We start from the raw sequence: 16,872 nt of genomic DNA, 5'->3' as shown, positions 1-16,872 counted from the left end.
CTCATAAGGACATCGGTCCTATTGGATTAGGGCTCCACCCTTATGACCTCATGTAACATTTATCACTTCCTCAAAGGCTCTATCTTCAAAGACAGTCACATTACGGGGTTAGGGCTTCAACATATGAATTTGGTAAGAACATAAACATTCAGTTCATAACACCCACAAAGCCTAAAATATTTACCATCTGGCCCATTACAGAAAAAAATTTGCTTACCCTAGTCTAGACCTTTGCTTCTCAAAGTGGGCAGACATGCAAAAATTTCAGGCCACAACCAGACCTACTGAATTTTAATGAGGTCCCTGGGTAAATTCATACACATATTAAAGCTCAAGAAGTAGTGGTTTCCAAATCTAATGATCATGGTAAATCACATGGGAAAATTTTTTTTAAAATAGATTCTCAGGCTCTATCCTGGTAGAAGAACTATTTTAAAAACAACTGCAACAGCTAACATTTGCTGAGGACTTAACAATGCAATTTACCAGGCATCATTGTGCTAAACTTTATGTGCATTGTCATTAATCTTCCTAACATTCAAAAATAGCTGCTATTATTATTATTATTATTATTATTATTATTATTATTATTATTATTATTCCTATCTAAAAGATTAGGCAAACAACCAGGATTTAATTTGTTAAAAAACTGTGGAGCTTATAAGTTAAACCTAGGCAGCAGACATGCAACTTAGTCAACTGATATTATTCTTGTAAGTGTCAGTGCCATGTGCCTCCTATAAAAGAGCTTTGTAAACGAAGTACCATGGGAATGACTGACACCAATTGGGGTCACAAGAGGATTCCCAGAAGAGTTAAGACTTAAAAGCCAGGCAAGATTTTTCCAAACAGAAAGAAGAGATAAATCTCTAATTTTGTCCAGAGAGTATCAAAAATATTTTAGAATGGAAGATAATCTTTCATCCAAGAAAAATAATTTAAGGAAAGATAAACAGATGATTAACTGTAACTTTTGTAGAGTTTTTACAGCTTCATCAATCTGGATTTGCCTTTAAATAGAGGTAGTTGCAAACTGGCAAATGGAAATGTTTTCTTTTTTATTGTCTTAATGGAACACTATTTTTTTTAATCATGGGAGTTTTTAGAAGTGGATGCTCCATTTCTTTTGAGGGATTTTTTTTTAAGTATTATGGTTCTAATTGATTTGAGTATTGATCATATTTGTCATTTCTGGATAGAGAATGAAATATTTTAAAAATTTTGCTCCCTTGGTAAATTAAGAAAAAATAGTTCAGTACTCCTAAGTCTCTGCCAAAGACCCAGTAACAGATTAAACACAACATAAGAAACGGTGACTTGAGAGATGCTTGACAGCGAAAGAAGTGAGAGACAGTACTTTTTAAGCGTTCCCTTTGTTTTGTTATAATTTACTCACAGTCAGTTTTATGGCCCACATAGTAGGTGGTTTCCAAAATCATTCCTTTAAGAAGTCTACTGCCTTTGGTTAAATGAACCTATTTTGTAATTATTTGAAAAGACAGAATGAAAGACTGTAATCAGATACTGTTCAGAGCAACTATTTCTACTAAAAGTGAAAATTAACTGTGGAAAAGCACAGTAAGAACAGAAGAGAAGCAAAAAAATGTGAGTTTATATCCCAAAGACCTTGTCTGTGATAAATGACAGCAATAATGTTAGTGGAATTTTTAAACCGACCCTAAAAATGGTCTGTTAACAAATGAACACAAAAAAGCTAATCTGGACAGAACGCTTAATGCCATTTATGTTGCCGGTACATTACTTTAGCATAGAAGAATCCCGGCATCTGTTAAGGTATCTGAGCTGATAGTTGCTATCAAGGAACCAGATCATCTGAAACGAATTTATAGAATAAGAGTCAGTATGGAACAATACACCTGAAATTATTCACAATTAGGACGATTTTATCATAAAATACAGTGTATTTTCCACTCCATCTTAAGGGGGTACAGTCAGAAAGTTGCAAAACAACCACATTATAAGGGTTTTCACCTGTAGCAGGCTTCCAAAGACTCTGGATGTTGTCTAAGGCTTCCTTGTGTGAAGGGGAAGAGGGAACACAGTCTCTGAAAAGACTCCGGCTTCTTTAAAACGTGACTTCCGTATTTTGTAAATTGAGTGATCCTCATTCTCTTCAAAACAAAATCGCTATTACAGTAAGGTTCAAAATGAACCCTCTCTGATCAAAGTGGTCTCCTTTATGCCACAAAATCTTGTTCTGCCTTGACTAAAGGAAAGATTACAACTTCCTCCAGCTATATCAATTTGGCTTACGAGTGGTAGTTTTCTGTTTTCTTTCATGAGATATGTAACCACACAACCAAATCCTATTCTGCTATGATGAAAGGTAACACCCAGAAATCTGACTTAATTTTACCATGCTTCCATACAAACTGGCTAAGGGACTCTGAAATTAATCCTTAACCCGGGACTGTTTCTTTCACCTCCTACTCCCAGCAATAACTAGGAGTTTTAACTTAAGATTTCTCAAAAAAAAGATTGAGTTTTGAAGATGTGCAAGTGATCCAAAAATGTTGCTAATGATTTTAAATATTCTGGATCTTTACAATTGGTGCTAAATAGCATGCCAACACATCACACTTACTGTGAAACCTAACAGCACAAATTCTTGGGCAAAATAGAAGCTGAAGATTATCTAATATCAGCGTCCTAAATGCTAAACCAGCAAAGACACTATCCAAATAATCCCCCACTTTCTCATCCTACAAAGATGAAACAATTAAGATCAGTTTCTGACAATCAGCTTATGGAAACAGTTCCTTTACCATTAGAAACCCTAACTTCAGAATTTGAAGTCAATTTCTGAAATAAACAGGCAAAAAAAGAGGAACAAATTATTTCCATCAGTCTATTATCAGGGAACACAAGTGTGTAGCTATTAATTTTGCTTCAGTTTATTGTGCGATGACTATAACAAACATTTAAAATTGTACTTAAAACTGAGCTAAATACTGAAAGTACCAAGTAAAAAAAAAACTAAGTGAAAATAATCACTACAAAGATGTAAAATCCTGAAGAAAACCGCAAACCACAATTTAGAACAAATCACATAAACATTAAATCAGAAGCCTAATGCTTTATATCCAACTCCCCCAAAGTAAACCACTTCCAATAAAATCAAACTGTGTATTTTAAAATCATTAAATGAGAACAAACTAGCAACATCAAAATACTTCCATTGCTCTGCCAGTATTTACACTATACTAATAAAGACAAAAGAATCTTCTCAGCCGCTTTAAAAAAAACAAAACATTCTACATCTTAGGGAATGGAACTTTGAAGGTTTAGAGTAAAATGTTCTAAAGTAACTTTCATTATTATGTACAATTAAATTTAGTTAATCAGAAATTTGGGAGAAAACTGGACAAGTGAGTCAATTTAATCTTTTGGTTTAATCCTTATTTTAAGCAGAGGTCACATCTGTTCCATCTTTTCATCTAGTCCTATAATGCCTCACTTTAAAAAATTTTAATGTTAATTAAATGAATTGAAACATATGAACTCATTCACCTATTTCTTTCTTTCAGAAACAAAGAACTGTATTTATTACTAAGGAGAATGTGTCCCAATAACATACTTTTTTAATGAAAACTTAATTACCAGAAGTGGAAACAAAAGGATGCGTATTAGGGCATCAAAAAGGGGATTCGTATGAAAATGAAATTTTGAGGTATCACTTTGCTACTCAAATTGACATTGAATCAGCAAACAGAAGCAGTTAAATTTCATTTCCAAGCCCACTTAGTAAATCTAGTTCCAGTTAGAGTATCTTTAATGTACAAAAGCGCAGTAAAAGCAAGTATTCACCATGTAAGACACAGATAGGATTCCCTTAACCTACTGCCCTCTAGACACATCATTCTCTGTTAAACAGGCAGCTTTCGCCAGATGCTCTCGCTAAAATGGTCACAGATGGTCAGCTGTCCAGTTAACAGAACACACTGCCCTCCCAGTAGCCAAGAGTAAGAAGGAAAGGACTGAGAACAGCTAATGCTTGTCTGCTTAGTGGGTTAAACCCATTCGCTTGTTCTAAGGGTGGCTAGGCCCCAAGCGTGGCTTTCCAGAGAAGGAAGACTAGACCCTAGGGCTCTCAAGATAAAAAGGCATCTTAAAGGTGATCTAGTCAACAGCTGTACAACGCTTGAATCCACACAACCACATGCCTGCCGGTCAGCCAATCCCGCCATGGGGTGTGGAGCCGGGCGTCTAAGAAGAAAGCCCCACAGCTGTGAGAGTCCTCTGTCACCCTGCACTGCAATTACTCCAACCACTCAGTTTAATTCCAGTCAGGAAACACGGGGCTATTTTAATAGATGGGGCATATTGACTATAACAAAATCATTCCCTACTTTCATGCATTATAAAATGATTTTAAACTGAATTACCCCAAATAGTATATGCAAAGGATTTTACAGCATAAAAACACAAGCAGTAAATATGTGTGATCTATTTTTAAAAGAGGAGGAAATAAACGTTTACAGTATTGAAAGCTACTATTCAGAGATATTAAAAATTTCAACAAAGATCAATGGGACTTCTTCATATACGTGCAGTCTGTGGAAATTTTTTAAATTTTAAAGAATTGCTCTTAATTGACAAAGTTATAATAAAATGTTTCTCTAAACTTTTCACAAGCAGAGCATTATTCTGATTTTTTTCTAATAAATTATTCATCTGTTCATTATTCATCTACCTGTAAGTTGGGGAAGAGTGCTCTAGGAATCCACTGTTTTGTATCTTCAATATATTTGTACTTCCTTATCAGTGAAGAAATTGGAAGTACTGAACTTGACGTATGACTTTTCATCAACAATTGTCCCAAATCCTATTTCTTACTTGATATCGACTAATGTTTTCTTGATTAAATGACATGCATCTGGAAAGGGAGGGCACACCGAGAAGGCATGGCTGGAAATAAATGTTGCTGAATGGTCACAGTCAGTTAGGCTAAAGTCATCTGAGTATCAGTGGCTTAAGGAAGGTCACCCTGGAACATATGTAACTTCTCCTCGTCCTTTATAAAGCTGCGTGACAGGGATCAATAGTGAAACTTATTTAACCTCATGCAGATTAAATAAAATCCGACAAAACAAGATTACCAACAAAATGCCATCTGGAAGACTACGGCAAAGAACTGAAGGATGGGGTTCTGTGTTCCTGGGTCTGAAAGAAGACTCCCACCACTGCTTCTCAGGGTGCTGCACAGGGTCTTGAGTCTAACGTTGCTCTCACAGCCTGTGCTGCGCGGCCAGGGAAATAGATGAAGCAGTCCCTGATGGGACCACTGTGCCTCTTCCCTTCCCACACTCCACAGGGCAGTCCGTGACAGGGAAACCCAGAGTGCTGTAAATTTCCAGTGTGCGCAGAAGGTGCTATTAACAATTCAGTAGGAATTTAGTTGGTGATCATAAAATTGCTGCTTTGTACTCACGGGCAAAAATCTATTCATAAGCAACAAATAGCTCAATGTGCATTCCGCACCTCGAGCATCCGTCTGTTTATACTCATGCATTTACTGTAGTTTTAAGGGTCTTTACTTTCTACTAAACATGTTCACATCGTGAAATTCTTTCACTCTGCAAAGACAGGATGGATAGGGAATGAAACAGTGCCTTTCAGAACTCTGATGAACCCAAACACAAAATTAAGTGCTTTTTCTTTAGTGTTTCTGGGTTAGAGCAATATAAAGTAAATATTAAGTTACATGTCTCATACAGAAGAGCATTATTTTGTACACAATTTACATGTATTTTACACATGCAAAATAATACACCCACATAGCACTCTCAATTTCTAAGTTAAACTTAAATTACTGTGTATTACCTGATCATTTGTGGTATTTCTAATTTTACGCTCCTATTCTATATCCACCATACAGCCAAAAGAATTGATCAGCATGTCACTCTACCAAAAGTGAACTTGAGAAAGAAAAGGAGATGTGCAAAGGTGGGGGGCAGACAGAAGGACACCCTGGTTATCTGACCTTCTGTTGATTTACTCACAATGGAGAGTCAAGGACCACACACTGACTTGAGCAGTAGGATACACGCAGTGGGGTAGAAAAGTCAATTCTTTTCTTTTAACCATGAAGTCAGTTCTTCTACCTTATATCCAATAACTTTTTCCCCAACTGGTCAGAACGGAAGGGAAAAAGGAGAAGCGCAGGACAGGTTCACTCACCTAAACCACTGAGAGTATACAGAAGGTCGCTGGTATCTAAGAAAATGGGTCCGTTCTCCTGCTGCCCTTCCTCTTTGTAGAACAGCTTGTAGCCCCGAATGGTTGCTGTGTCCTCAGCATCCTGCTGCCACTTCACAGAAATGGTGGTACAGTTGAGAGGCTCCAAATGCAACTCTGGAGACTTTGGGGCTAGAAAAATTCACCAGAAAAGTATGCGTAAGAGACCCATAATTCGCATGAAAACACAGGACCATCGAGTTCTCTCAGTCTTAAACCAACAGCTGCAAAAAAGTTCAATTCCAACAGTTATACTTAACCTTAATTTTTGAAATTCCACAATGAGATGAAACTTTGACACAGAATTAAAAATATAAAATACTAACTAAAAAACTAAGGTATATAAATAAGAACAAAATTATATTTGTATATTTTAAGGTTTTTCAAAGAAGCAATAAGTATTTCCCTAATTTTGACCATCCACTATTCCTCAATGATAGAATAGGTATTACGATTAATCAATTAACAACAAGAAGCCCAGGCGTGTTACAGTCTACATTAGTAAAAGAGGAAGGTCTACAACTTCCTAGTATTATAGTCTTTCTAATAAATTGATTTTTTAAAAAATAAATGGCAATGATATTAATTAGGTCTCTATTAATAAATAATTTTTGGTAATTCAATCAGATTTGGACCCATCTGTCTATGAAAGATCTGCTAAGCAAACATAGAGTAACCAAAAGTTTTACACGCTAATGAGTTCTACGCAAAAAGCAACTACTTAGTAAAAAGTTTAAATTTTTTTTCAATTAAGCTCATGATCTGTGGAATATTTTAATTCATAAGACAAAATTTTAAAATATAAACATAACTTAGGTAAGAAAAAAAGGAAAAACAATGTGCTACTCTTCCTTAAAAGTCAGATTTACCTTTCACACTGGTAGCTTTGGGGGTCCTATGTGAGGTCCACACTGAAGACTCTCCCAGCCCCACCCTGGTGGCAGCAGTGATCCGCACCAGGTAGACACTGTCAGGTTTCAGGCCCTCCAAAAGGTACTCGTGCGTGGTCCCCGGGAGCTCCAGAACTTGGATGGTGTTCTCGGTACTCAGGCGGAAGGACAGGCGGTAGAGCACCACTTGGCCCCGCCGATACTTGGCTGGGATTGGCAGCCAGGAGATGAGAATATCCGTGGGACTTCGACTGGTTAAACTAATTTCAGGAGGTCTCAAGGGAACTAGTCACACAAGAAGACAAGTTGCTTATAAATATCAATGTCAATTAGCACTCCAGTATGTACTGAATTATCTTAACAGCAACATGCCACATAATAAAGGAGAAATACTTTCAGCCCTAGCTGAGGTTTTCAGTTAAGCAGAATACAAACCACAGAAAAGGAAAAATAATGAGGCAGGGTCCAGTATAGAGAAGCAAAGACAGCAAGGTGTTCGTCTTTGCTACCGTGACTGTTCTGATGTCATCTGGGGTGAATATGAGCTTACTTAATATCGACACAAAATAGGAGAATGGTTCTCAAATAACCCCACCAAAACACCTTAAAACAACAAAGAGAGAATTATACAAGAGTAGAGGAGCTTAGGACACCAAGGTTATAATCTGACTAATAACATTTTGAAGTGTAAGAGTTGTATCTTAAAAACTGGTGCGACTCTTGCAGGGTGATGGACATGTTAGCTATCTTGATTCTGGTGGTGATGTCATTGGTTTCACTTCATATACATCTATCAAAAATTCATCAAATTGTACATCTGAAAGATGTGTAGTTTATTGTGCAGGAGTCATACCACAATAAAGGTGTTAAAAACAAAAATTTAGCACTGTTCTCCAAATTTTAAAAAATTGGTGCAAATTTTGTATCTCCAGTTATAATTTATTGTGCTCAATATGAAAACAGTGTAAATATTTCCTCTGAATAATCTGAATACAACTGGCACTCCAGGAAAATGAGTCAAGATTACTGGCAGGCAGTCTAATGTTAAGAGTTAAGGTGAGTTCTGGAGCTAGCCAGTGTGTGTGTGAATCCTTGTTATATCAATTACTAGTCTGTGCGATCTTGGCCAGAGGAACTTCTCTGTGTCTAGGTGTCTTCATGTACAAAATGAGGATGATGGTAAGAGCTTCTTCTCCAGTCTTTCCTGTCTCAAGTAATGGCAATTACTTGTCCAACTGCTCAAGACAAAAACCTGCGTGTTACCCTGGACTCCTCCATATACTCAATGCTGGGGCTCTGGCTCACACTGCCACCCTCTTGGCCCCTGTCATCGTCACCCTCAGTCTGCGGTGTCGCACAAGCCTTCTCACAGATTTCCCTGCCTCTGCCCTCATCTCCGCATCAAGTCTCAATACCTGCAGTTAAATTGTGAGTCACATCTTGTCACTTTCCTGCTCAAAACAGCTCCCAACTCACTCCAAGGAAAAGTGAGTCCTCACTGTGGCTCCATCCAAAGCCCTAACCTGCGTGCACAGTAGGCTCCTCATTCATCTCTGCCTACTGCTTTCTGCTTGTTCCCTCCACTCCAGCCATGCTTGTGCTTCAGGCCCTTGGCAATTCCCATGTCCTCTGCCTGGGATGCACATCCCCCAGCCCTCTGCCTCGCCAGCCCCTTCATTTTCGTTTCCTTCACATCTTCAAATGTAACCTACTACCCTGAGGTGCATCTGTCTAAAGTCTTAACCCCTTTCCCTGCTTTTTCCCCCTTCTCCCCAACACTGATTACCATCCCACACAGTATGTAACTGACTATCATATTTGTTGTTCCTCTGCTTTTTTTCTCATTATAGAAAGTAACAAGGTCAGGAACAATTTTTTGTCTCTTTTGTTCACTACTAATTATTGAATAACACATAGCAGGTACTCAAATATTTGCCGAATTAATGAAATAGTATGTGGAAGAGGGAAGATGGGTTAATCAAGCACTTCTGAGTCCTTTATGTGTATCAACTCATGAATTCTCAAAAAAAACCCAATGAAGAAAGTACCATTATCATTTCTACTTTGTGGCTGAGGAAAATTGAGGTACAAGGAGGTCAAGTCACCTGCCCAAGGCCGCAGAGCTTGGAGGTGAAGAAGCAGACCTGGAGCCTGCATTCTCATCCCCTATCCTCTACTACCTTTTACAGAATAGATAGTTCTTCTATCATAGGGTGATGTAGGGACTAAATGAGCTAGTTCAGGGAAGGTTTTTAGAGCTGGCAGTGGTAAACACTCCACAAGCGTTAGCTGTACCTGCTGTGCACACTAGGAGACCCTCATATCTCAGCTTGAGAAGTACAGGCTTAGGAAATGCAGGAAGACTGGTGCAGAGAACTGAAAAGCAGTATCAGAAGTATGTATGTATGAACTAAAACTTCATTCAATAAAAAAGTTGCAGAATAAGGGAAGGTTTAAAGGAGACAAACTTTGAGATCGTAACTTAACTGGCACCGGCAAGCTTTAACAAGTAGCTTTCTATGCTTAGACACATTTTCTTCAAGAATAAAGAGGGGAATACACCCCATACACTAAATAAACCCAAAACAACAACAATAAACACTAACCTGTGTTTCACCTTAGATATGCATGTCAGAGGTTGTTAAATACAGTAAGATAACCAGAAAGGTCATGGTTCCCTCTAAAATAGGACAGACTCTTCAATGTAAACTGAAATGTGGAATTCAGTATCCAGACCAGTGGTCATTCTTTCATTTGGTAAAACCCTGACTTCATAAACATTTATGCAAATGGTATTAAGAGATACAAGAGATCTGGGACCAAATGAACCCGAAGAAAGAGTTTTGGGAGTCATTTATATTAAAAAGTTTTGAAAACTAAGGGTGGACCATTTCTTGAGGATGAGAAAGTGTTTGTAAACGGAGAATACTGTAATTAAGTATATGTTAAATCATTCCCTTTCCACACTGCGGAGTACAAACATGGGCCACAGAGAGCCCCTAAGCACAAAGTGATTGAAGAGTCAGAGGAGGAGACTCAGCTCTCCAGGACGATTTTAATGGATGGAATTTCCCACCATTATAAGAGTATATGGAGCCCTGTCTGCAAAAGAACTGCAACTCAATTCCCAACCTCTGGTCAGTTAACTAACTGAACAAGTAATACTTTCCTCCTTAAGCAGAGTAAGCATAATATATTTAAAAATAAACTACCCGCTTTTGGATTTTACAATTTTTTTTTAACTGACAGGTACTAAATTTTATAAACTCCTAATTTCAGAAGTCCAAAGCCTCCGACATCCAATTATAATATACTCAATATGTAACTCATTATATTTATTCACACCTAGAGAATCTCACATTTTGTTCTGCTCAATTAAAAAAAAACCCCTGCAATATATTCACAGTTCAAACTAGGAACCCTGAGGAAAATCAGTGACAATACAAGAGTTTTGTTATTAAAATCTGTATTATGAATTACAAACCAAAGTGTTCTTTATCCTTATCATGCTACGGCCAAAAACTGAAAGATCTGAAATGGCAAATTAGCCTCTGGTTACCACATCTGTTATTTTTTTAACCAAAACCAGGGTACTTTCTCTAATTTAAAACATTTATTCTTTGAAACTGATAAAATATATTAATGTTCATACTTAAATGACCTAGAATCATGCTTTCTTACCATCCTCTAAAGTGTTCTGTGTCACATGGTCAGACATCTGGCTGGCTCCCATTGGCATATATGCCACTATGTAGAAAGTATAATTGCTGGCAGGTTCTAAGTCATCAATAATATAATGAGTTGTGTCATTTCCGATGACTACTTGGTACTCTTCATTATTTAAACCTAGATTAAAGAATCAGTGTTTTTAAATTATGAACATGCAAAAGAAAATTAAGACCATCACCATTTTCTCTTACTATAAAACACTGGTCCTTGGGTCTCTTTGCTATCTTTAGTAACCCTTTAAAAAATGTGAATAAGAAGGTCTTTATTTTTCAAAAGTAACCACGTCTTGTTACAAACTACTAGTTAGAATTTTTCCTGAATACATCAGACTGAAACAATTATTCTTCTCTAAATTTCATTTAACATCTAGTCTAAACCCATAGCAGAGACAATGTACAGCACTGACACAACAGAGTTTAACACTACAGAATACTGTAGTTCATAACAGTGTAAATTTTACTTGCTGAAACTCATGGTTTCTTTTTTCTTTTAAACACAAATGGAGAGACAGTAGGGAATGTAATGGCTCTACTCTTTATAAAACCAAACCAAACCAAAAGTAGTCCTGCAAAAGATCTCATTTTGCCCTTAGAGATTCTATTAAATTTGACTGACACAAGTTGTTCTTTTATTTATATTGAAAGCAAAAGAACTAGGAGGCATAGAATGTGCTTCAAAATGTTTTGTTCCACAACGAGTTTTCTATTCCCCCCCAAAGAGGAAAAAAAAACATTCTCAGCAATTCTTAATAAAATATGCATGGCAAGGTATAGAAGAGGATTTGTCTTTGTGGGGTTTAATTCCTACCGAGTAAACCTGCCAAGTGGAACAAGAGCCCTGGCAGCTAACTGTGCTTTGTGAACAATTCACGGTAAATGCACGTCAACTTAATCAAAACTCTCTAAGGAAGGAGCCCCTTCTCTCCACACTGGATTTATAAACAAAACAGAAGGCAAATTCCACTATTAAGTTTTCCCACATTTCTGAATTAACTTGATAGCATTTTAATTAGACAAGATTACAGGCATTTCACAACAGACTGGCTAATGGCTCGTTAATTAGGAACTGCACAGTACGATTTCTGACCTACTAAACAAGGTCCTTGAGTTCGAATTAAAAAGCCTTGTTCCGCCTTTGAATAGACCACTGGGCTGCATGTGGAGGCTCTAATGAAACAACCATAATAGCAAACAAGAGTGGTCTCCACCAAAACCAGCATTCCTTTTACCTTCCTAAATCACTCAAAAGGGAATTAACATACTCTAACATGCTCAGTTATCAGACTTTCATTCTTCTTGCTACCATGACCCCTGATTTAAATTCAAAATATTCCTTTCCAAAATACTGCTCCAAAGTACAAAAAACAAACAACAACAAACCACCTGTTTCTACAGACAGTTTTATTACATCACCATTCTTTGGGTGTTTGAGTTTGCTTTTAATATCTGCTGTATAAAAGGTAGAATGTTTGTGTAGACAACTAACATCTGTAAACCTCTGCTAAGGTTTCTGTGAGAAATCAATAGCAAAATCTCTAAGATTTATAACTAGTTTTTCCTTTTCCTCTAAACTTTTTCTTCCCAAAAGAAAATATGAGGATAAAGAAGATTCCAGAAATGGAACTGAATGAAAATTTTAAGACAGATTTGATTTTGACTTTTATATTATCAATGAGATACCAATTAAGAATGTCCTGGTCATGTAATAAATGAGGTATCAATTAAGAATGTCCTGCTCAATTTTTAGAGTTCTACAAGATTTCAGAAAATATTCAAAATATGTAAAATCATACCGTGGAGAATCTGAAAGTGTTTACTTCCTCCTCCCTCCAAAATAACATGCTATCGTGATTTTGGCTCACATTATTATTTTATCAAGCAGTTACACCATGGTTTCTATGTAACTGCATACTTTAACTGGCATTTTAAGCCTTAAGTAAGGAATTTATACCTTGGCTGAAATGAAATTCCTAAATACACCACTCTGTAATGTTCAGCAGGCAGAGATGGTACTTACTTCTAAACAGAAAAATCTTAAACTATACTTACGTACACAAAGTTAACAATACAAAATTAGCAAAAAATTGACATGAAAGTGATATGTTAATTATTTTATTAAAAAAGGTAACTGCCATAGAACTTCAAAAATATTTTGTGGATTATGTAAGACATCCTTCATCCTGAAAACTATCCTTGGCAGTAAGCAGCACTTGCAAACAAACACTCCACAAATTGCTTACCTTCTGCTTTCATGTAGTGCACAGAATAAGCAATGACTTTGTCTGAATTATACAGTGGCCTCTCCCAAGCTAAAAGGATAGCTGAACTTGACATGGTTTCAGCATGCACATTATAGGGAGCGCTGGGTCTGTCTTCTGACATTACTACAGTCAGCCTGGCTCTAGATAAAACAGATCCCTGGCTGTTCTCAGCCATGCACTGATAAATAGCATCATCTTCAGGAATAATCTGGTTAATTACCAATTTACTGAGGAAAGAAAAAAAAATTTCAGTGAAAATTCTAAGTATGACGTAAAAATAAAGCTGAACTATCGTTAAGTGCACTCTTAATTTTAAATGACAAAAGCTACTAAGAACAAAAAACTGTAATCAGCCCTACTAAAAAGCTATATGAATTGAAATTATTCTTATTTTCTGAGTCTATATAAGTAAATACTTGTGATATCCAAATTCTGTTCACTTTAGATGACAGCTTAATCTTTTTTTAAAATTCAGCTTTTATTAAGAAGGAATTTTAATATGTAATAGCAACTAATTTCTATAATATTGCAATGTTACATAAGATTCAGGTGTTTAAAGTTTTGTTCAACATATGAGAATGGTAGAAGAAGATTCATACTTATACTAATAAAAACAAGTTCTTAAAATCATTAAGTTTGAACTGTCGAGGAATTCTCGGAGACTTAATTATTTCCTTCTAAATTCCTCATTTTATAGAAGACAGAACTGAGACTCCAAAGGGTTAATATGCTTACTAATAATTTAGCTGGTGGCTTATCAGGACTAGAACCCAGGTCTGGGGGACTGTCCTAACAGTCATTTCATTATAATCTACCACTTTCACAATCCATATATAAATACAAAAGGAATTTTGGCATGCTGCTGTTAATAGTCTCAAGTTAATTTCTTATTTATTTTACTTCAGTTTAAAAATACCCAGATAAGTTAGATATTTGATATTATAATTATAATCATTTCACATAAGAACTACTAAAGCCACTATATCTTATCTACAACAGTAGCAAAATGACTTAGCCCACCTGTTGTACATCTTAATTCTACCATTTGAATGTATCCTCCTTCCGTTTTTCAACCATGACATTTTGGGTGAAGGGATTCCTTCTGCCTGACATACAAATCGAGCAGTGCCAGCTCGAGGCCTCGTTAAACTTTCTGGCCATTCAACAAATGAAGGAGGAGCTATTTTTAAAGAAAAAAGAAAAAAGGAAGTATTTTTGTGATCCAAACAAGAATGATATAAAGAGTCAAGGAAGAGTATAGCAAATGACACAAGTCCCATCCCTGAAAACATGTGATGTTCTGAGCCTCCTGTCCACACCCCCACATAGATCCCTCCAGACGCCTTTTCTCTGCATTGCTCAGTTAGATGCCCACTCCCTCCAGGCTTTCTCGATTGAGGCCATCTACACAGACACACTAAAAACGTGTGTGCCATAATCCTACTTAATATGCAGCCACTTGCGAATACATACAGATGATAGATCAAAATTTTAGATTTGTCCATGGGTATATGAATTTGTGGGTGGGTAAGAAGAAGATAAAAGGGAAACTTAAATAAAAAGGAACATCGTGTTATAAAAGCAAACAGAATGGTGACTTCAGAATGACTCTAGCTACAGTTTAACACAGGTCTTTAATTCCCTCCTAAAATTCATCACTGGATTACAATATTTTGTATCAACCTTCATATCAGTGCTAGTAAATTCAAGAAAAGTGGGAGTTAGCTATGAGATAAAACAGCAAATGTGAAAGTATAAGATTTTCCTGAATGCAGAAAGAAAGAAAACATACCTAACACAGTTAAAGTTGCCATGGCAACTGTAAAGTTGCGTGTGCCTGGGGTGGTGGCCCGACAAATGTACACTCCAGCATGTTGTAGCCTGACATCAGATATCATGAGGTTACCGTTACCAAGCACCCGAGTGTTAAAGACATCAATGGACTTGTGATCTATTTCAAAGAGAAGGCTTCAGTTAAATCAGTGTAACATACAATCTAAATTTTTTTCCTTTTTCAGTTTCATTATGTAGAATTGTTACAGTTTGACTGCACATATACACCATATTGCATGTAAATACATACATACAGTACACGTACACTGCACATTTTCTTTAGTTTTCATATATGTACTAATTATTGTTTCTAAGAACAGATTAGATCTCATATGATCTAAAATTTTGTCAAAAGATCACTATCCAAACAATCACTATCATAAAAAGTATAAAATTTCTCTACGCTAAAATCTTTCCTCTACACACTGAAATACCGAAAAGTTTGTATGTAAAATAAACATGTTATCAGTTTCATCGGTATGAACAAAGTTGAAGGAAAATACTTCTTCTTCTAAGACTTACCAAGACGGCTCCAAGAAATGATCGGTTTGGGATTTCCCGTGGCCACACATTCTAAAACAACAGTCTGATGAAGAGATGCCGTTATGTTCTGTGGACCTGCTATAATGGCTGGTGTGTGGAAGGGCTTAGGCTCCTTCCCTTTGAGAGGGAAAAAGTAGAATATAAAAATAATTATAAGATACAAATAAAACAAGTTAAAATACTTATGCTGAAGTTACTCACTTTTTAAAAACAACCTTATTGAGAGGTTAACTCACCCATCTGAAGTGTACAATTCAGTGGATTTTAGTATTTTCAGAGTTGTAGAACTATTACCATAATTAATTTTAAAACATTTTCATTGCCCCAACAAGAAACTCCATTCCATCAGCAGTCACTCCACAATCTTCTCTCCCCACAGCCTGACCACCACTCATCTACTTTCTGTCTCTGGATTTGCCTATTCCAAACATTTCAATAAAAAGGAACCAAGTATTATATGGTCTTTTGTGACTGGATTCTTTTCACTCAGCATAATGTTTCAAGGTTCATTTAAGTTGTAGCATGTACCAGTACTTCATTTTTTATTGAATAATAATAATAGAACAATATTTAATTAAATGAGTAAGACACATTTATCCATTTATTGGTTGATGGACACTTAGGCTATTTCCACATCATCCACCTTTAATTGAAGTTCAGACAATAACTTAATGCTTTCACTAATCTTGTTAGGAATTTATGTGATACTGGGGAGAAGGGAAGAAGTCTTGACAGTGCTTTTGTCTTTATCCTTCACACCAAGAAGCTAATAGATACCATCTAAGATTAAAACACGGCATTTAAAATTTCATTTCAGACTCAGTGCTTAAAATTTTTTTTTTTAAATCTTAAAGGACCTTTTAGGAAGTAATACCTCTTGCGAAGAGCAAACATTCATGTGAAGTTCAACAATGTCTTTAGGTCAGGTTTTCTACTACTACATTCAAGTAAATTGAATTATTTAAAGACAAAAACTATCATCTATCTTAATTCTGTTTTAATAAAATGCATATTTCTTTCCTCATATTCATCTCTGTAGCTAATTTCCCTTCTAACTATACTCAAGTATGGCAAACTATATGAAATTATGTTCATTTAATGTTAACAATGATAATTCCTGGGTATGGAACTGGGGACATTTTAAAACATATCTTTGTACATTTTACATTGTTTAGTGTAAAAAATAATTTAGTTTTACTTTTATAGACATCACTATTTATAAGAAGTAAGCATCATCTCCACAAATGGACATTGTAATTTTTCTTAGAACAACAAACAAAAAAATTCAAACTGTAAACAAGTATATCTTTATTGGCAATGAAGTGGCCACCTTCAGTGGAAACAGATGATTGTTATTTT

General features: G+C 36.1%; 1 protein-coding gene across 1 annotated transcript in view; it reads right to left on the bottom strand.

The window, feature by feature from the left end:
- The window catches only part of PRTG (protogenin), a 112,759-nt gene that overhangs the window by 40,480 nt on the left and 55,407 nt on the right, over positions 1-16,872 (bottom strand). Inside the window, exons 5-11 of the mRNA XM_072962363.1 lie at positions 15,493-15,630; positions 14,930-15,088; positions 14,158-14,317; positions 13,117-13,364; positions 10,830-10,994; positions 7,128-7,433; positions 6,202-6,390 (exon numbers count right to left, since the gene is read on the bottom strand). Of these exons, the coding sequence (XP_072818464.1) occupies positions 6,202-6,390; positions 7,128-7,433; positions 10,830-10,994; positions 13,117-13,364; positions 14,158-14,317; positions 14,930-15,088; positions 15,493-15,630 (1,365 nt within the window). The remainder of the gene's footprint in view (positions 1-6,201; positions 6,391-7,127; positions 7,434-10,829; positions 10,995-13,116; positions 13,365-14,157; positions 14,318-14,929; positions 15,089-15,492; positions 15,631-16,872) is intronic.

This window comes from Vicugna pacos, chromosome 6 (genome assembly GCF_048564905.1).
Source record: "Vicugna pacos chromosome 6, VicPac4, whole genome shotgun sequence".
NCBI lineage: Eukaryota > Metazoa > Chordata > Mammalia > Artiodactyla > Camelidae > Vicugna > Vicugna pacos.
This window is presented reverse-complemented; position numbering and strand designations above follow the sequence as displayed.